At 35.2% G+C, this 22,751-nt stretch overlaps 1 protein-coding gene across 3 annotated transcripts in view; it reads right to left on the bottom strand.

The window, feature by feature from the left end:
* LOC117113580 overlaps positions 1-22,751 on the bottom strand; it is a 28,782-nt gene that overhangs the window by 4,434 nt on the left and 1,597 nt on the right. Inside the window, exons 2-8 of one of the 3 annotated variants that reach the window (XM_033257075.1) lie at positions 12,555-12,757; positions 9,383-9,433; positions 7,608-7,658; positions 2,517-3,101; positions 1,953-2,045; positions 1,071-1,466; positions 236-286 (exon numbers count right to left, since the gene is read on the bottom strand). In XM_033257075.1, the coding sequence (XP_033112966.1) occupies positions 236-286; positions 1,071-1,466; positions 1,953-2,045; positions 2,517-3,101; positions 7,608-7,658; positions 9,383-9,404 (1,198 nt within the window). In that variant the 5' untranslated portion in view covers positions 9,405-9,433; positions 12,555-12,757. The remainder of the gene's footprint in view (positions 1-235; positions 287-1,070; positions 1,467-1,952; positions 2,046-2,516; positions 3,102-7,607; positions 7,659-9,382; positions 9,434-12,554; positions 12,758-22,751) is intronic. The other 2 variants (XM_033257001.1, XM_033257153.1) reach the window with 2 other exon arrangements.

The following is a 22,751-nucleotide window of genomic DNA, read 5'->3' as shown; positions in this document are numbered from 1 at the left end:
AAATAAACCTGGGCAACAAGTTATAAATTTGCATGGCTTTATTAATGAAGTTGACACAAACCTTTTTGGCCCATACTTATATGTACACAAGAGGTCTTTGTTAATCAAGCAATATTAAAGTGTGATTCAGTGGCCACTTAAAGTACAATTCTTATGTTACCTATACAAAAATAGAAATACATATACCCCAGCGTAAACAATATTGTAAGCATTTGAAATAATGATGTTACATTACCTGGGTAAGGCTGCTGGTGATCAGAGATAGATGGCAATTGGTCATCTTCATCTGTACAGAAATATAATAAATGAGTGTAGAAAACGGCAAACAATGAAAACTGAGTTATGTTGTAATTTAGATGCAAAAATAAGTCTAGCATGATTGCAATATAAGTTTTGTTTAGATAAACATTGAAAAACTAAACTACAGTAAAATTTTTGAGAGTAAAAACCAGTTCATTTATAATTAAAGATCTGGGCAGTGACTAGAAACTGGACCAAAAACTGAATATATCACAAAGAAGTGTAGAGAAGTGCATGTTAGGAATCAACAAGATTGACAGGAAAACTGCAATATGCAGGGCACTTCACCAGAACAAAGGACAAACTTAACTGCAGATTGCACTATACTTTACTTTATCATTTATTAATGTCACAGTCAATTGTGGCCAGCCATATCTGGCTATATGAGTGACAAAGAAATATACAAGAACTGAATTATCATTTGTGACAGTACAAGACAAAAAATATATTAAAAGAGAGCAAACAAAAACATACGACAAGATTCTAGAATAAGAACAGGCCGGGTACTGAGATTGAAGAGAAGACAGAAAAACCAGATGAAGAGCCGAATTAAGGGATTTGCATGTTATAGTCGAAAATTTGCAGTGGAGAAAATGGGATGGTTTAAGCTTTGGGATGCTGCACTGGGCTAAAAACGACTGGAATGATGATAATGTAATTTTATGAATTATGAAACTCAGATAAGCTTTTTAGTCCCTTCAAACTATAACCTCAATCATGAAGAAAATTGAGCGAAATTCAAACACATTCTAAATATAGCCTATCGTTACCTTTGTCACTTAAGGTATTCAACAGCTTGTCATAGAAATTTTCTTCCCAACCATTGGCTACTGTTATCGGGCCCAAATAGTCTGGTATCACAGCAGCCTGGGTTATTTTCACTGGAATGAGTTTTCCATGATTCAGAGTGTTGTTATCCAGCATTTGTTGAACAGCGTTTGCAACAACAAACTCCATATTACCAGACACTGGCTCTGATGTAAACCCCACTATAACTTTAGTGCATCTTCTTATTGGTTTTGTCAAGTTCTCTAATTTATATTTGCCGGGTTGCCAGTCCTTTCGACTTAGACATTTCACTTCTAATTTCCTCTTTTGAAGTCCATGTATCACTTGTTCTTCCCATTTAATGTCTTCACTTATGATATAGAAATCATAATGTTTATCTATGAGTAAAGATTAACAAATACATTTATTAATTTTCAATTCAATTCAATCTTTATTGATCCAATATATAAAAAAATGCATCAGAAAATCTTTATTTATACACTGCAATATATAAAAGGAAGAAATTCAATAATATTAAAGTTTAAGAAACAATCCAAATTACAATTCAAATAGAAAGGTAAAATTATTAAAGGTAAAAATAATATTCAATATATACAATTCTAATAAAAAGCTAAATTTATAAATTACTGTAAAATTTAATTAATAATAAGATTGATGTGATCCAGGTGCTCTCTCCATGTGTAGCAAAAATTATCTTTCAACATATTTGTTGTAAATTGCATTAGAATATGGAATATGAAATGATTTGTTGTAGCGTTTAGTACGACTAATTCAGTTGTGATTCTCCTATGAATCTCAAAGGTTTGATACATATTAGGACCAGGTAAAGAAATTTTGGCATTCTATTCTAAGGGAATTCTTACCTGTAGATGTACTTGGGCCAGCTTCTGAGTCACCACGCAATGTAACCTTCGTGTCTGTGTCACCAGTCAACATTAGCTCTATTTGGTCATCTGCTATAAATATAAAAAGTATTTTATTCATGTTCTTTCAGTTTCCAAGCAGGGATGTAGTTGTGGTAGGAGGGCCACCCAGCATAAAGCTAATTTCACAGCCTTCTACCCACCTTTATTAACCACCTTGCCCATTCATAAAATCTACTCTTATCATTTAAAGTTTACCAATTGGTAAATTGTCATTCCATATATATAATGACAATTTTGTTGATTTGAATATATTTTAATTGCCATGTAAGTAAACATAGTATAATCTAAACATTTCTTCTTTATGATTTTCTTGTTTAATACATATGCAGTTGGAGTATGCATGTTTCTAGAATGTGTGAGAGTACCTTGTTGTATGTAGGTTATTTAAACCTGAATGGTGATCAAAAAGATTGTAATTAAAATACTATAAAACAATAAAAATTACGATTAAGATAGTTACACTAAATACTGAAGAGATATTAAAGGTATAAACCAATTTACCTGTAGATGGAGATTCTAGTGTAGCAAAATCCTTACTACCTTTCCCAGTCCCCCTCAACCCAAGAGGGTTATTTTTTGACTCAATAATGAGATGTGTTGTTATGTTTCGCATAATGTCATCCATGTTATCTTCACAAATCCTGCCTCTATGCTCCAAGTCCACAAATAATTCCCATCTGTCAGTGTTTTGCTCACAGCTGTAAAGTTTTGAGGTCTTCTTGACATCACTGTCGGTGAGACTCTCTAAAAACTTGATCAACTTTAGCCTGCTAGGTGCAAACTTTGATACAGCGTCTGTCCTGATATTAAAAGGTGTTCTCTCTGTCAATTTTCGTAGTTCTGGTTCCATGCCAAATGGCCTAGTTACATTGATAGTATCATATAGTACTCCAGGATCTGCAGGACTCAGATGTCCAGAACTGCATACCAATTCAAACAATTCAATCACCTTGGTGGCAGCATATAGCTTATTAGGCTCAGTTACAAGGTCTCTGTACAAAACTTTCAGCATATTTATGTATCCATGGCGATCATACCATCCTGACATGGATGATAATATTTCTCTGAAATCATCATCAGAGATTGCTAAAAAAAAATATACAATTTCTTTTTATAAATGACTAGATCTCTGCAAGGGAAGAGTTATTGTACTGTTCAGGCAATGGCCAATTCAATTACTTTTTTATACCTCCTTGAAAGTACTGTGCTGTAAATATCAACTTTTTATCAAAAGGCAATTTATGGTGCTCGAGTTTTTTGATACCCATTTGTCATTAGAGTGTATGGTAGATATGCACAGTTGTAAATGTACAAATGCTATTAGAGTTTTTTAAATTAACAAAACAAAAAAAAATTAATAATTACAATTATAATAATAATAATCATATTATGAAAAAGATGAATGAATATTTTACTGTCTGATTTTACAATAGTTCTGCGAAGAAATATAGTAGGTGCTGGAAAATTAGCCTATCCAACACTGCATGGCCAGGCCAAACTTACCTCGTTTTAGGTTACAGTATGTTATCAGACACAAAAATGGCCAACATCATATTTTTTGTTTCTAGTATTGACCCTTGTGAAATATAATATTATATTGGAATTATTTGAAATTTGTTAAAAAAAATTTTTGACCGAGAATTAGACAATTTGAAAAAACATAACTCGGGCCTACTCGATCAACAGTGTACGAGATGCGAAGTACAAAAACTAATCTCATTAGGGATGTTGCCAATTTTATTGTACTTCGTGTATCGCGGTTTCCTGATCATTACTCGCGGTAACGATGTTACTGCAATTTTGTTTATGCAACCACATGGTAATCCCGTTCACAAATTGACCAATGACTGTTGACTGAGCAGCTAAGCATGACAATAATTACACAGCGAATGATTAGAACTTAATGCCACGGACCAATACCAATACTATGAAATATGCTATGGGTTGTAAAAAAAAAAAAAAACACCGTCCACAGTTTTAACTTTTAAATATTTAAGCTTGGTTTTTCCTATAGTATTTACACCATTGTCGGCAAACAGAAATATAGTAATAGTAAATAATGCACTACTACTGTATAATAAAGTACAATTCTTCTCCTGTGTAAACACGCTACAGACAGAGTGTGTACAGTGCAGGATTGTTGTATTTCATCATAGAAACATTAATGTTCACACGAAAAATTCCCAGTCAGGAAGCCCCGAGAACTTTTCCCATAGCTATTTATTTTTACCTACAGTTCTTTCTTTCAGGTGCATTCCAAAGTCCAGGCCAAGCGATCAACAGGGAAAGCTGTATTAGCTATTGAATCTATTGCTCACACCCATCCGACTGTTGAAGCATATGTTTCTGTTGCATGGCTGACTTTCACAAGGAATTACTGTATAATTATATTGAGAAACTCCAGACTACGATAACGTGTTTATATATATACCCTTGCGTATCTAAAACATTTAGCACGGGGGAACTGATTGGGGACAAATTTTGAGTGCGGGATGGAAAATGAAGTATGCCTAAATGGCAAACAAAAGTGAGGTGATTGTTAACTATAGTGTAATTTTTTCCTGTGGATAAATATTTCAAACATGATGGCCTTCTTCCGTGTGAGGACAACTGACAAGAAATAGAGCAACGATTGTATTTAAAAATTTAAATAACAAGGGATACTGATTAAAGGCGATAAAATAATAATTCAGAATAAACAATGATGATACTGGCCATAGATAAAGGCCTGGGAAAAAAGAACGAAATTAATTATGAATAAATAATTTAGTCTGATCAAGTCTTATTTAAACCCCTATTTGTGATATTGGTTCTAACTATCCATTTTAATTCTTTTTTACGTCTATTGGAAAGGGATGAAAACTATTTTGAGGGAGATCTTTTTATAAGATTCTAAGGCGCGGGACGGTGAGACATTTTATACCTTGTTTTTAGCTTATTTATTTTATAAAAAATTGACGAAAGTGGGACATTAAAACTAAAATTTTGTTTTCTTAGGCCTACTGTATAACCACAATGATTTTAATTGCACTTGTCAATTTTATTTTAAAAAGTCTCGCCTCGTTCAGTGAACCCGAACTGGGCTAAAACATTGTTTCCAAAATTAATTAGCTGTTGATTGTATTGCTTACACTCCACCCCACCCCCCTACCCCAGCCTTCCACGCTCAGGAGAGAAGCACATGTTCTACCATTTAAAATGTAGGGTAAAATAATATAATTATTTTCAAAAACAAAGCTTTCTAATGTATTTATCAAACTAAATCAATTAAAAATACTTCAAAGACACTTATAGGGCTATGTGGCTAAATTTCCATTATATTTTTAAAAATTGCATGTCAAACTTTCTACTGTAGTTGATTATTGTTGCTATAAAACTGCCTATTTTAAAGCAGACAGGGAACGTCTTGTTCGATTCAGCAGATGATGGGATACACTGCATGCTGGTTCCATGGAGGAAAAATGTCTTTATAACTACCCTAATACTATAGAGAAATAATTATATTTGTATGCGCACTTTTCAGTTTATATGCACCAGAGGTGGTCCACAGATCCCATAAAAAAGAGGGGTAGATGAGTACATACAAAAAAAAATAAATATTAAAAATGGAGAGCTCAGTACCAGGGTAATTTTCTATTTAAATTCCAAGTAGCACTTTTCCCCGTATCTATGCAAATACCACCCCAACCCAGTTCAGCGCTTCGCACATCACATTCTTCCAGAATATTCTCTAGATCCACCCTGTGCACAAGGCTTGTAGAGGCATCGACCTGCATGATAGTAGTTTATGGAAGTAGCTAAAAATATCTTCAATTTGCAACTAGCTAGCTGCGAAACTCAAACTGGTTACTATAGCTCATAACTGAATCAATAAACAGCATATCATTGATCGTCATACTAACAAAAGGACATGATGAACATTCCTGTCTAAATTAAAAGGATGAACATGAATAAAATACAAAGGTAGCAGATGAAACTGTATTTTTATTATTTTTTATGAACATAGGCTAACCATCCCTTGCATGCACTTGCCACCTTACGACCTACTTCTGTCCTTGCTCCGTGGTACATTCGTAATGGCGGCGTAAAAAGACATTGAGATTGACCTTTTTTGGCTAGCAGCCTGTTTTGTCCAAGTTTTCAAGTCAAAACGAAAATGAGTTGTATTTTAATACCACGACGCTATGAGTTTATGTGGAATGTACGATTGATTCTCATGACTTGGAGAATAATATTTTTTCCCTTTGATGTATAACAGTCAAATATAAAAAAAAAAAACCAACGGCAGACGATAAATTAATGACAAAACTCCATATCAAAATTGGTAGATTCGTGTACCACCACGTGTAGAACAGAAGACACGGTAGATGACATTGTAATTAGTCAAACAGAATGCTCACTCGATTTCATTAACATTTGAACATGACCACTCCTATCTAATTAATAAAAGGGCTTACGTAGTGCCGTGTATACCGCAATGTTCTTCGGTACACAAAGTACAATAAATTTGGCACCTCATTGACTGTATAAAGTACACACAAAAGTGAGAGCATTCCAGCGGATGCGATCTACAACCTCTGAATTTGCCTAATAACGAAATTGTCTTCAAGAAAACGGTAATCTCCTATGAGAAATAGTCTCTATTTCTCATTATATTTATACTTTTGGGTAAAACTAAACTTTATGCCACTGTTTTTCCATTTTATAATAATTAGAGTAATGCATATGCATTTGTTCTAAAAAATCCTTTTTTAGTAAAAATTTTGCCAGGAATGGGGCTTTAAGTATTAAAGAGGTAGTGCACACCAATACCTCCTTAGATGCACCACTTGTTAGGGTAAACTGACAATTATTAAAGACTAGCTTTAACCTGGGATGAAATCTTGGTGATATGAGTGAAATCATTTTTGGCTATAGTTCACAAAATCTCATAACGGGGCATACAGCCTACAATAAACACACTCTAGAATAATATAATAGGAATTTTTTTTTTTTTTAATAGTATAATTCAAAGAGAACAAAAATGTGTAGGGGTAATCCATAATTTTCAACATTTTCAAAAGAGTACAGATCATACTCTGTTCTGTGAACACCCCCCACCCCCTTCCCTCTGAAAGAAAGAGTATGCAAAAAAATGTTGATTTGTGTCATTTTGAGATCAAAAATTTATCTTTTCATAAAAGAGTACTTATGCCTACACTTTCAAACCACCCCACCCCCCCAAAGTGTATGTTTAGTACTCTTTTGAAAATGTTGATAATTATGGATGGCCCCTAAAATAAATTAAACTAAAGTGTAAATGATCTCTCTCGCATGTTTCCTATCCTTGTGGTGTATTAAAGCCAAGGCGATTGATCGTCAGGGACAGTCTTAAGCCATCGTGAAAAATATTAAACATGTTTAATATTCTATGACGCGCCTGCACCCGACGCAAGCCATCATGTCTGTGTTTAACTCACACAGAAAACAAATCGCATCGGGCTGCGTTGTACGACACTGTCTGAGTTGGCCTTAAGTCAGCTACATTTTAGATATACACTACTGTACAGTTGGGCAAACACATATTCGTAATAGTTTGAACATTAAATGTACCTTGACTTGGCTGCTGGTGATGTGGGCTTGATGGTAAACTATCATCATTACCTGTAGAAATAAGATCATCAATAAACAATTTATTCAAACTTCTGCAGATGAGGTACAGTAATGTATAGCTTTATATTATTGTTTTAATGATGACAGCCTCAATATATTGTAATAGTAAATTTATTAACCCACAAACACACAAGGATGGATTTTTCAGTATGATTTTCACAACAAAATATAAAATGTATACCTTCGTTGGCAGGCCCGTATTTAGGAATTTCAATGGGGGGGTTTGGCTTGGGACTATGCGGAACTCCTTATCAAAACCCACATACTTCTTCTTCTCTCCCCTAAATGGGGACTTTATTCAGTGTGATAGGCCTCAGGCCCTTTTACAGTATAAATAAATATACATTTTTAGTGCTTTAAATAAGGCGAGACTTTTTTATACCTTGTTCAGCGAACCCTCCGATTCCGAAATTGTGGATTTCAAAATAACATTTTATTATAAGTGTGTTAGCGTAATAGCCGCCATGAAAAATTGAAAAAAAGAAATAAAAATGAAAATCTCACGCGGGGGGGTTCGGACGAACCCCCCGAACCCCCCTAAATACGGGCCTGGTTTGGTTGCTTGATTGAATCTGTTTTCTTAAGTTTTTTGGTTGGTCTTTTCTGTTCGATTTTTCTCTTTTTGGGGTTCATTTCTTGTTGACCATCTCTTTCTGATAAAAAGTTGTTGTATTACAATGAATATTCAGTACATTTTCTAATCATGTACGATTCGACGGAGAGAAACTTTCGTTTCTCAATGTTGCTCTTAATAAGACTATGGAGGAGTGCATCATTAATTATAAAACTGCAAATAACAGGAGCGGTTTGCCACATGGGATTGGTTTGGTTTCCCAACCTTGAAATTTCTCTTTAATCTTTGAGCAAGCCAATTTATCTATATTACTTCAGTCTACCAGGCTGTACCAGCGGGCAGAGACTTCCTGGGAGTAACCTCCGATGGACTAGTGTCCCACGACAGAAAGCATCATGCTCTTGTTCATTTAACACTACAGAATCTGGGAACAGGCTCCAGCCTTTAAGCCCCTAGTGGCTTAGTACTAATAATAGTATTATATAAATAAAATTAAAATTATTTTAGTGCTACCATCAAACTTTACATTGTTCTTGTTATAAGTGGGTTGAATGAAAAAATATCTAATTAGATATTCATTATTTTACAATGTTTATAATAGGTGAAATAAGACTAAAAGTGTTTAAAATATAAAAAAGAGCATTTTTTTTTAATCATGCAGGTGTCAGATCCCAGGAAGCTGACTTGCATACAGTACCAACCTAACGGAAGGGGGGAGGGGGACAATGGCGGCAGAAACGGGGGAGGGGGGATGCCAGGCCTCCCCACTTTTTGTGTTCCAGCACAAACATTTTAAGAATGCTGCAATGTCATTATTATTATTTATTATTATCATTATTATTATTATTATTATTCGATTTTTATTTTATTTTCAAACTACTGTTAAGTATTTCTGTAAAATTGTTTTCCCAAATATGAGTATAGGGTATAAAGAAATTATGAGTGTCAAAATGTTTACACACGTTTTCAACTTCATTAAAATTTTATAAGCTTGTTTCTGAACAATTCAGGGCACTTATTTAAACCATACAGTAGTTTATGTGGGACAGTGATGAAAGTTTCATGATTATTTAAAATATATTTGAAGCATTTTCATATTTTTATTTTTTTCTGAAGTAAATCATAACTGAGAATAACTCACCTTCTGGTGTGTCCCCTTCCATAATGACTCAGTAATAAATAAATTATCAACCTATAGGAGGAGTAAACAAATTCAAAATGCAATTTTACTATACAGTAAACAATTGAATAATCTTGTAGATAGAGTGACATTTGAAAAACTGATCACTTTGTGTGGAGTGAACATGTAACCTGGAAGACCTCATACACCTTGTACAACATGGAAGACAAACATAAACACCATACTCCCTGGATAGACTGCTGAAGAGGCAGAAGTTCCAGCAAAGGATTGCAGAAACTGGACAACCTTTCTACATCAGGAAGCAAGTGCAGATGATGTATGATGCTGTCTGGTAGGTATGTAGGTAGGAACATTTAAAATAGCATTTCAAAGACTGTTGTTGTAAAGAGGCCAAAAATGTTCTACAATAGACGGATTTAGCGACAGGGATCTAGTAGTGACATATCTCTGGGACAATAAAGCGTGATCAGTGTAAAAGTATAGGAAACAGAAATCTGGTTTAATAGCAGTATAACATAAAATTCTTGAAAATAGTGTGTACAGTACAGTAGTATGAATTTTAGGGTATAATCAGCCTATACATTTTATTCTTTATAAAATTTTTATGATGCAATGTAAGCGCGAGTCTTTAAAAGTGTCCTGCTCATGCCTGAGAGTTGGTAGGCCTACCCTTGCAGCAAAAGAAAATTAATGTCGTTAAGAAACTGCATCTACATTTAATTTATGCATTAATGAACATCAATCAAAATATATACAACAAACGATAAAAACTACATCTTGTAGGTTCACAGGGAGAGTTTCTATTGCTTAATGAGGTCCAAATGTGCTTTTAGACTCAACAAGATTGGCAGTCAAAATAACATTAGGGTATATGAATAGGCAAATTATTATCTTTTTAAATTTTTGATCTGACGATCTACAGAAAGGGTTATAGGCGAGTTTGTTAGGGAGCGAGTTTGTTAAGGGGATGAGTTTGTTAGGGGGCAACTGTGTATAGTCAGAGGGACGAGTTTCTTAGGGTGCGACTCTGTTAGGGGTGAGTTTGTTATGGGGCGACTGTGTACAGTCAGTAGGCAGAGTTTGTTGGGGGCGAATTTGTAAGGGGCGAGTTTGTAAAGGGGAGAGTTTGTAAGTGGAGGGGAGACAAGATTGCAAGAAGTGAGTTTGCTAGGGGGCGAGTTGTCTGGTTCCCTAAATTAGGCATCGACACTGTTACATACACCAAGTCTATAGCTACTGTAGTAGGCTACGACTGACCAGTTCCACAAAATGTTAATAAAGAAAGGTCTTGGCCTACTGTATAGGTAATCTACCTTCTTTTATACCCGGGTCCACATTAACTGTAGGATATTTACGGTATCCGATCATTTCGGTCGTGCCTTCAATACGGTCGCACTATTTTCGTTATGCATTTCGATCGCGGTGTATGGCGCACCAATGATGCGACCGCAAATCTGGAACAAGGGAGTTAGTGTTATATGAGTCAGTTTATGTGTTTGCTGCCCTCATGAATTGGTACTCCGCCCTCAAGGCAGAGATGGCTTCAACACATGACATGACACAGCCAATGTGTAGTATGCATGTTTCTCATTGTTGATCTTAATAAATTTTATGAACCCAAACGGTTGTCTACATCGTATTATTACAACCAAAGAGTATAACATGGTGGCAGCTTGGGATAAAGATCGACGACGGAAACTGTGATTTTTGTTGATTTTGTTGTGAGCTGATCCAGTGATTGATGTGCACGGCGTGGTTGAATCCAGACGGGTCATATCGTCATAGCTCTCGGTGCGTAAGCCTCGAAGATCAGTGTATCGCATGAGAACAGTATCAACATAGCAAGTACTATTGAATGTTGGAAGCTAAACCTACAGAAAGTCTCAGAGAAATTTGAGCAGTATTGCAACCCTAAACGTAACATTACCTTTGAGAGACATAAATGCAGGTAAAAATATTGACCAGTATGTCACAGAATTGAAAAACTTAGGCCCAATGTGTGAATTTGGTAACCTAGCGCAGTCGCTCATAAAAGATGTGATTATATACGGTATTTGTAACACAAGTCTACGAGAAAAGCTGTTACGAGAAGACAACTTAGACTTGGATAAAACGATAAAAATATGCAAAGCGAATGAGATCGCAAAAAGCATAAGTAAGGAATTTGAAAAAGCAGGTGCAGTACAGGTAGACAGAGTAGGCATGCCAATGACTGGTACTGGTAGCAGTGATGGAGTCAAGAAAAAGAAAAATCCCTGCTACAGATGTGCACGAGTTCATGACTATGGAAAATGTCCAGTATATGGACAGAATTGTAATTCATGTGGAGGAAGGAATCACTTCAGCACAGCATGCAGGAGCAAAACTCAAATTACAAGCAAGCCTAGACTGGACAAACAATCAAGATATAAAAAAAAACCAGCAAGGAAAATGCACACAATGGTGATGAGTGAACAACAAGATGACAGTGATGATGAACTTATTTTCTCTACCATAAAAATAGACAGTGTAAACAATGGGAATGAATGTAATGAACACAGTAAGAATAATTAGGACACTGAACTATATATACCAAAGTAAGAGTAGACTTAAGAAATAACAGGATGTGTTTCTTAAATGTTAAGTGTGATACTGGTACAGAGGGAAATATTTTGCCACTTAGGCTATTTAAAGAAATGTTCCCGAAATTAATTAAGAATGATCTCCCTGACAAACGATATGTTAAGATGTCTAGTACTAGGATAACTGCATATAATGCAACTCCAATAGAACATTATGGCTATACATATATACCTTGTACCACAAATAACTTAACATGCAATGCAAAGTTTTTCATAGCAGATTTTGTCCTAACTTGTCCGAAAAGACAGCACCCCTACGAGATCTTTTAAAAAAAGATAAACTATTTGAATGGACGGACTCTCATAACAAAACTTATGAGAGCATAAAAGATGACATTTGTAAACAAGTAACACTTACTTATTTTGACCCAACAAAAGAAGTAACACTACAGGTGGATGCGTCGTTAAAAGCATTAGGTGCTGCCTTACTCCAAGAAGGAAAGGTAGTCGCATTTAAAAATAAAGCTCTCACAGAAACAGAGCAGAGATACGCCAATATAGAAAGGGAATTACTGGCAGTAGTTAACGGTGTAGAAAAGTTTCACACTTACTGTATGTGTATGGTAGAAGCTTCACTGTAGAAAGCGATCACAAACCATTAGAAATGATCCACCAAAAAAACCTAATGAGTGCACCACCTACAGTAGGCTGCAACGGCTTCTATTGAGATTACAAGGGTATATGAAAATAAAGTACAAACCCGGTCGAGAAATGTTACTGGCCGATGGGCTCTCAAGACTGATGTCTGAAAATACTGAAATATAAAAAGAAATTAAAATAAGCCCAGTTCATTTCACAAAAGACAAAACAGAACAGCTAAAACTAGAAATTGCAAACTGCATATAAATGTTCTTCGAACAAAATTATTTATGCGAGTCAAGTGAAAATAATGAATAATAAAACTATAACAAATAATATGAGACACGACCCATTGTCTATATTAGAACACTTCTCATTGGGTAACAAAGTCGTAATTTTTCATTTTTGTCAAAAAGTGTCTAGTTTGGTGAATTATGGTTTAGGTTTTTTTAAATAAAGTTTCAAAAATTTCTATGTATGTGGAAAATGTAGTTGATTACTAAAGGTTACAATTTTTATTTGAAGACTGCATGGTCTAGGAAGTGTACATTTTTTTTATGGGGCAAGTTTCCAAGGGCGGGTTTTCTAGGGGCGAGTCGACTGCCAAAGAGTGTTGCCAAAGTGTGAGCCAGCGTGTTATCTGATCACAAGTGCGAGACATATCACAATTGTGAGCCAGCGAGCCGTGACGTCACGACAATAGATAGAGACGTTAGCCAGTGCAGTTGTGCGAGGTATCGGCTGAGATTTGTGGAGTAGCCTACAATTCAAAAAACAACTATAGATCTAATAATGAATTATTGTGATGTTAAATAGACAATGTTAGCTATCAAAGAGCGACGTTGTTTTTCATTGGGGCCTTCGTCCCTTCAAGGCTTGGCCTATAACATCCTAGCTAGTCTAGGCCTAGAGTAGGATAAGGCTAGCGCGACATGCGGACGTTGGTACGAGTAGGTTAGTCTACAAACGTCGCCTAAAGTAATTGATTTTACCGGGCAGAACGGAAGAAGGAAACTCCGCTTTTCAGTCATCTTAGGCAGTCGTTTTTTGACAAACAATGACCTTTCAGAGGTCAAATTGCTGTCAAGAATATGAATTGGCTGCTTCGCAGCAACAAAACACACAAGATGATCCCACTCATAAACAAATTAATGGAAATAATAAACAAGGGCTGGCCTGAAAAAGTGAAAAAGCTCCCCACAAATCTTAGACCATACTATTCATGTAGGGATGAGCTAACTGTCGAAAATGGAATTATCTGGAAAGGGAGTAGAATAATAGTGCCTGAATCCATGAGGCAAGACATATTGCTTAAAATTCACTCAGCACAACCAAATGTCAACTACTAGCAAAAACAGCAGTGTACTGGCCTAACATAAACAATGATATAGAAATCATGGTAAGAAGATGCGCAGCATGCCAAGAGTTAAAAAATGACCCAACTAGAGAATGTATGATACAAAGACCACTACCAAAACGAGAGTGGCAAATAATCGCCACCGATATCTTCCACATCAATGATGAAGAGTATCTACTCGTTGCTGATTATTATACCAAGTATCAAATTGTAAAACTAATTCCATCCGGCAAATCGAACAGGGAGACTGTGATAAATATGATGAAAAAAATTCTTGCCGAGTTCGGTCTAGTAGATGAAATAATAAGTGATAATGGCCCACACTATTCTAGTGCAAAATTTAAAGAGTTCAGCAAAGAATGGAAATTTAAACACACTACAATAAGTCCTCACAACCACCAAAGCAATAGCTTTATTGAAAGACAAGTTCAAACGGTAAAACACACAATAAGAAAGGCTTGTAAGATACACAACACTGATGTATTCAAAGCACTACTATACCTACGTGCTACCCCAATAGACTCATCATTGCCCTTGCCTGGTAAAATACTTTTTAAAAGAAATATGAGAACAGAGTTACCTACAAACAATGAAAAACTTCCACCCAAGAGCAAAGTCAGCGAAAAAATGAAAATCAAACAGAACAAACAAAAATAAAATTATGATAAGAAAACCATACAGCTAAGACCTCTTAAACGAGATCAAAATGTATGCGTAAGAAGATCTGACCGAGACCCCCATTGGATCCCAGCAAGGGTACTCTATAAAAGAAAAGAGCCTCGTTCGTACATGATTATAACAAAAGGAGGGGAAAGATTAAGAAGGAATAGACGACACATTCGTCAGATGGCAGAACAATTCACACACATTGAAAACAAATCACCTACAATGAGTCATTACGATACAACTCGGACAAACACTACACACCGATATAGTAGAACAGGCAGAGTAATTAAACAACCAACAAAGTTGGATATGTAAATGTCAATGCCTGGGATGTAGTTTTAAAAAGATGTTTGCTTTTTTGTATTATGTGATTTTGTTAAAATATTCAGTATGAGATATGTTGATACATATGGATAGTGATCCATAGCTAAAATGATTATTATAAATGATATAATAATATGGATGGGATTATTAATGATGTTGGTTAAAGATGTAATGCAAAATGAGAGGTTGAAGGTGTAATTTAAATGTTCTATCATAATATAGACACTGTAATGCGATAAGTTATAAATGTTAATACTTGTTAGAAAGATACTAAAAAAGAGGGATGTTATATGAGTCAGTTTAGGTGTTTGCTGCCCTCATGAATTGGTACTCCGCCCTCAAGGCAGAGATGGCTTCAACATGGTGTCTGTACACATGACACAGCCAATGTGTAGTATGCATGTTTCTCATTGTTGATCTTAACAGGGAGTTGTTATAGTGACTGGAGATCCAACAAAGTCAGGCTCCTTTGTACCATGTTACAGACCGGCCCCTAGGGCGATCGTTAAGCTAATTGATTCACACATTAAATTCTCGTTAACATAATTACAGTAGAACCTCGATTTTTACGTACGGTACGGGACCAGAGGGCGTACGTAAATCGGGGATTCGTAAAATAGAGGTTGGGTTAAATTTGTGGTAACCTTTGACCTAATACGTACGTAACGCACAATAAACGTATGTACGAACGAACGATGATACCTAGACTAGACCTAGCCTCTAGGCCTAGGCCTACGAATAAAACCATGTGTTTAGTGTTTTTATTCATCACTTTACGATGTCATAATAAAGTGTTCAAATAAAACCATGTGTCTAGTGTATTAATTCATCACTTTATACCTTTTATTTAACTAAAATAAAGAACATGAAAATATTGTAAGATTACCGATACGACAAAGGTATAACTTGAAAATTCCCCTTCATGCCTATTCTAAACAACAGAGATGTGGTGTTGTCTGGGCCTGTTCAGACAAACTAAACCCATGTGCGCTGCACTGGGCCAGCCAACCAATTAGCGTTCGTGTACGTGAAACAGCAACTATGTGCTATGCACTGGGCGAGCCAACCAATTAGCGTTCGTGTACGAAACTATGTCTACTCAGCTTCGTGTAGAAAATTCGACCAGACGAGTTTTCCCATGGTTTGTCACACGAAGCTAAGGAGGAAAGCAACAATTTTGAGCACCATCGGTAGTTGTTCATCTCACTCAGTTCACGTGGTTTTAGATTATAACAACCCGGTATTAGACTCAATCAACGTTGCTATTTAAGTTTGTTTATTGTTATAGTTTATTGTTATATTCTTTTTACTTATGGTTGCTCTCAAAAGGGTCGTTTGTTTTGAATATTTTCGGGGTTTTTGATGACGTCATCGTCCATACGAGGCGTACGTAAAACAGAGGGTTCGTATAACTGGGGTACATAAAAACGAGGTTCTACTGTACTTCAAGTTGTACCGCTACCAATAAAATGACGCAATCCTGCCATAGATCGTCACACAGTAGACCACTCATTGAAGGTCATCCGAGTTTGCTTAGAGTTTACAGCAAAGGAATGAAGCAAAGAAGCTCATTTTTCTATTAAAAGTTAACGGAAATAATGCTAACATTAGTGTGTTTTTTTTTAAGTGTCGATGTAAAGTAGTTATCTAGGAATATTGACCTAAGCCTAGGCTAGTCCTAAAATATTATGGAGACGAGATGCAGCCAAACGTTTGGCGACATTGCAAGTGTTCACAATTTCAAAGAAGCACTCTTAAGCAAGCAGTCTTGTCATCTCTCTTACCTTACCAGGGAGCTGTCATGTTTTACCCATTCTGAAATCTGTATTTTTTAACTTTAAAGAGTTGACTAGTCCTATTCTACAAATTCATAAACTTCTTAACGAGAAATGGCTGCCTTTCAGTTATGCTGCCGTCGGGTCGCATGTATACTGTTAGTTTGTTTGTCATTACTGTACTCGTCTTACAAGAACTTTTCGATACTCGTTGTGGCACGATGAACACCAGAAAGAAGTAGAACTGTATACGATACTACAAGAATTATGACACAAATTCCAATTCAGAGAATTATACCATCAATAAAGAATAGTGATTTATTATTTTGAATGCGTATTATCTTGTATCTTCTTCATTTTCCAAAATGTTTAGAAGTGGTTTTGACGAAAAATAATTGTACATTAAATGAAAGAATAAAACCCATAAATCGTTATATTTTTTTTCCTTGAAACACTTTCGAAAAGTTTTAACGGACGCCTGACCACGCCCACTTAGTTCTCATCGGGGACCTCCCCCTCCGTGTACCGTTGTACCGTTCCACTCACTTCCCCTTCCCCACCCCCAGATTTCATACGCTGGTGCCGCCTGTTATTAACACATTGCATATTCAAATCGGGTTAAATTATTAGATTAATCAGATAACAGTGCATGAGGGGTGGGGTGTGGTGGTGGAAGGGGGTGAGGTGTTTTGAGATAAACATTTTGCACATATGTCACCCCATTGGACAATTATTGTTTGGAAGTGGTAAAATGTAAAATAGAATCCATCATTAAAATAATATATATTTTTAATAAATATACTGATAATCATTATATCATATCATTTCTTATGTATTTTTCTGTTTATCATTTATTCATTCCGTCAGTAACGCCATACTTTTGTCATATTATTTAGTTGGATTGCTTAATACACTGCACTAATATTCATCTGAAAATAATAAAGTAAAGCATTAAAACTAATTTTATAAACATTTAATTTAAAGAGGAACACTAGGAAATATAAAAAAACATAACACACACACCCACTCCTTATCATTAAATCAGGATTAATCTAACTCCCTGATCGAACAATGAAACCTATACATGTAAAACAGGCCTATGCCACTAAACAGGAACTATCGCCAACAAAAACCATGTTCAATGACGTCACCGCCTGCCACATCATCAAATTTATAACGAGGTTTTCTCTACGAACACGCATGGGCACAGTTTATCATTGAGTACCAGGAGTACGAACACATGTTTACACACCAATAACACCAGGTTTCATCGATAGGCACCGTTAGGAAAGTGTATTTCAATCTTGCTTAAAAATCATCTAAATATAGACAATATAAATGATAGCTATATTTTCGTATGAGTACAGACAAACAAAAAATTATCGAATTTTTTTGCTTTTTTCGGTGAAATATAGGCCGCGAAATGCCGATCAACAGAGTATCCAAAGAACAATAGTTGAACTATGAACTTTAAACTGCGCATAGAGTTTTACTATTGGAGTAACATCGGACACTTGGTTTGTTGTTCATGTCCTTGCCTCCCACTGCGGTGCTGCACTGTTGAAGCCGGTCTGTATGATAGTACATCAAAGGCCTCGTTATCGCTCGTAAATGGCCTTCGTAATTGGCGGTTCGTTTGTTCTTAATAGGTTTATTGTGCCTTTAGGCTATGATCGCTGTTTAGAGGCCAGTGTTGGATCTCCAGTCCCTATAACAACTCCCTGATCTTAATAAATGTTATGAACCCAAACGGTTGTCTACATCGTATTATTACAACCAAAGAGTATAGCACCAGCTAAGCAGATAGTATTTTTATAAACATAAAACTTACATAAAACATTAGTTGACTAACAATTATTTGTATTACTGTACTATAATATTATAGTTTATGATTCAGGGCTTGAAATTAACTTTTTTTCTTGGTAGCACTGCCAAAATTTTCTGGCACCCCCCAAAAAAATTTGGTAGCACAAGTAATTTTTTTAGTAGCACATATTTCCCATCCTTTTCGCATCCCCTAAGATAATAAGCGCTGCGCAATATATTATTCTTTATATTTCCTAACAAACCCCCACCCACCCACACCTACACTGTCCCCATGGATTATTATGTAAGAAAGAAGACATGAAAGAAAAAGAGAAGAGATTTTTAAAAATTGAAAAAAAAAAACAAGAAAAATAATAAATAAGAAATAACAAAAGGAAGAAAAGAAAAAAAAGAAAGAAGTAAAATAGTGGAAAGAAAATGACAATGAAAAAACTAAAAGAAAGGTAAGTATCAAAAATGAAATAAGAAAAAGGATGAAACAATATTAAAAAGAAAATAGATATTAAAGGGATAGTAAAGAAAAAAGGTGCACGGTAAAATTTCAACCTAACTGGAAGGAAAGGGAAAATATTTCATGGAAAGTTTCAATTGTTAGGAATATTTCTAAGAAAATTACAAATTATTAACAGATATACACACTATAAAAAAGAAAAACATGAGCAGTAATAAGGTGCTAGCTAAGCTGTCTAGTCAATGGAGTGCCAAAATCTGCAGTTACTTATTAAGTGGATTGATATATTGATTATAAAATTATTAATTATTATTACTGAAACATTAATTATATTTTCTGTACACTTTCTTTAAATTTTTCAGTATTTTTCTTCATTTGTGCAGGAAATTTCGAGAAAATAGGTCCGCAGAATCGCATTAACACTGCGAATGCCTATTGGTTACAATTACTATAGCCACCGGCCGACTTTACTGCAACATTTGCGCGGAAATTGGCAGACTTATTTTTAATATGCGTGGATGGAATTTTTTCTTTATGAGATAACTCTAAATCAATTTACACATACTGTAATAATTTCAACCAAAACAGAGTTCCAGAGTTTTCACCAACATTTCAAGAGTGCTGAGATTCCAGCTCCCCACTTGCAAAGGCCATTTAGGCTTCGTTTTAAGCCCGAAAAATTGGCATCACAGAGTCGGCCGGCGACACTTCTTATTTAGGTTATAATGTAGCCTAGAACATTAGGCCTGTACAACTTCAGCAAAGTACATATATAACGATCTATAGTCTCATTTTCTTGTTCAATGGTTGTTTTTATTGAGAATTATTTAAAAAAAAAAAAAAAAAAAACTGGTACGCCTTCCAACTTCGAAATTCAGTATTAATCGCCAGAGAACATCGTCACACTTCTAGTGTTTACAAAGGTTTCGCGGAGTAACATATCCCAAACATTGCATATTGCCCCGAATGATGTAATATCCCAGCATTCTGATTGGTTTACAACTTGCAATAGACTCAACATATCTTACTCGCCAGCCTGCGTAGTCGGGCGCACACATGATTTGGGATGTTACTCCGCGAAATATAGTTTCGTAATTGGAAGGCCTGCTACCAGTTAGTTCGATGTTTTGTTGTTACGTTTTTTGTTGTTGTTGTCAAAACAAGAAACATTCCTTGTAGAATTATATATTTTTTATATATTTTTTATATAAATTAACCAATTAATTCAATTGCTGCACTTTACAGTATTAATTCCACGTTTAAAATTTAATCTTAAAAGTGGAAGTGGTAAAATGTAAAATAGAATCCATCGTTAAAATAATATCTAAGAAATAAGTAATTACGTGAAACTATCATATTTCATGTTTATTTTTTAATAAATATACTGATAATCATTATTAATTAACATGTATTTTTCTATTTATCAGTTATTCATTCCATCAGTAACACCATATTTTGTCATATTATTTAGTTGGATTGCTTAATAGACTGCACTAATATTCATCTGAAAATAATAAAGTAAAGCAGTAAAACTAATTTTATAAACATTTAATTAAAAGAGGAACACCAGGAAATATAAAAAAAAACCTAACACACACACACACCCACTCCTTATCATTAAATCAGGATTAATCTAACTCCTTGATCGAACCATGAAACCTATATACATGTAAAACATAGGCCTATGCTACTAAACAGGAACTATCACCAACAAAAACCATGTTCAATGACGTCACCGCCTGCCAAATCATCGAATTTATAATGAGGTTTTCTCTACGAACACGCATGGGCACAGTTTATTGTTGAGTACCAGGAGTACAAACACATGTTTACGCACCAATAACACCAGGTTTCATCGATAGGAACCGTTAGGAAAGTGTTTCAATCTTGCTTAAAAATCATCTAATATTATAGACATTATAAATGATAGCTATATTTTCGTATGAGTACAGACAAACGGAAAATTATCGGATTTTTTTGCTTTTTTCGGTGAAATATAGGCCGCGAAATGCCGATCAAAAGGGCATCCGAAGAACAATAGTTGAACTATGAACTTTAAATTTAAACTGCACATAGGGTTTTACTATTGGAGTAACATCGGACATTTGGTTTGTTGTTCATGTCCTCGACTCTCACTGCGGTGCTGCACTGTTGAAGCCGGTCTGTATGATAGTACATCAAAGGCCTCGTTATCGCTCGTAAATGGCCTTCGTAATTGGCGGTTCGTTTGTTCTTAATAAGTTTATTGTGCCTTTAGGCTATGATCAGCGTTGGATCTCCAGTCACTATAACAACTCCCTGGTGTACCCACAATGCCTTCTGAACGGATGTTCCACTATTGGGAAGCTGCTCTATCTTCTGCTATTTATTATCTTTGCCGAAATGCATAACAATACGGCGCGACCGAAACAAGGTAATAAAGTAATATTTTTACTAGCCTAGCCCTAGCTAGCCTAGGCAGTTGTTCAATACGCCTTTTTCACGAATCGGTAGACATCTTGAAGTGATGACAAACATTGCGAATCAGCGGTGCGTAACCAACAGAAATAAGATAAGCTTTTGGGCTGATTTTCTGACATGTTATTTAAAAAATCATAACTACATAACGGGGCGTCGTATCCAAAAAGTGTTTCCAGGAAAATGTTCTTAAAAGACTATTCTACACCACTATATGATTGAAAAAAAATTGAAAAATATTTTTGACCTCTGAAATCAAGATTGAAAAGAAAAGCCTATCTTAGTAGTGTATTAAAATAGGCCAATGCATTACAGTGCAGTAGCATAGGACTTCCGAGTTGTTACTGTTCCAAGTAGCGATAATATACATATTTCTCTTATTACAAAGTACAAGTTATGTTTTATAAAGAGGTATAGTATAGTAAATCATGTTTTTAACACAGGAAACTCTCATATGGTAACTAAAACAATGCTAGTTCAGAGTATTACTAGTACTACAGCACTGTAAGGCCAAGTAAAAAAAAATAATTGGCTAGCATCCTTTTGGTATCAAATTTCATGGTAGGGAGGGAGGTTTTTTTTTGTTTTTTTTTTTCCTCGTAGAACATGAAAAACCAGTGTCAGAAGGAAAATTAGCAAAACAAAGAAGAGGAAAACAACAGACGCCAAAATTGGATACAAGAAATCATGTAATTCATCTATATCAAGCAGATAAGCTTTGCCTATATGAATAACAGTCATATTGAAATCCCTATGAAGTTTTAAAACATGCAACATTGTATATGTTTACAGAACTGATGATATTGCAGGTTTAAAGCATTCCATCCTAAGTGGCAAGTGTAATTGCTGTTGGATGTGAAATTAAAAATAAAAATAACAGCAAAATAAGAAGATTGAAGTTTGTCATAGTCGTATAATAATTCATTGTCCCTTCATAAACAGAAACGTAATTTTTGAACTGGCATTTTGCACAATTGATTACTATTTGTGATTGTTTATGTACTTGAGTACATATAGTGATAATACTCAATAGTGAATACTGTTATTGAGTTTGACTAGTATCATGTGCTATGTTTATGCTGATATACACTTTGACATCTAGTTGGACCAGCTGTTTGGAAACATCATGTCACTGTACCAGCATGTGAATATTCCATGCTTTGTGTTTAAGTTTGTGTTTGCTGGACATTAATTATAACTGGACCATACTGGGTTTGTTGGAACAACAAAACAGTCATCATTGATGCCATGCAGGGGTTTCGCCAGAAAAACAAAATAGAAGGCCTATTTTGTTTTTCCAAAATGGAAGCCA

The sequence above is a fragment of the Anneissia japonica genome, unplaced genomic scaffold, assembly GCF_011630105.1.
Source record: "Anneissia japonica isolate Jap-2015-1 unplaced genomic scaffold, ASM1163010v1 scaffold6370_len42149_cov98, whole genome shotgun sequence".
In the NCBI taxonomy this organism is placed as follows: Eukaryota; Metazoa; Echinodermata; class Crinoidea; order Comatulida; family Comatulidae; genus Anneissia; species Anneissia japonica.
The sequence above is the reverse complement of the archived record's forward strand: the minus strand, read 5'-3'. Positions and strand labels throughout refer to the sequence as shown.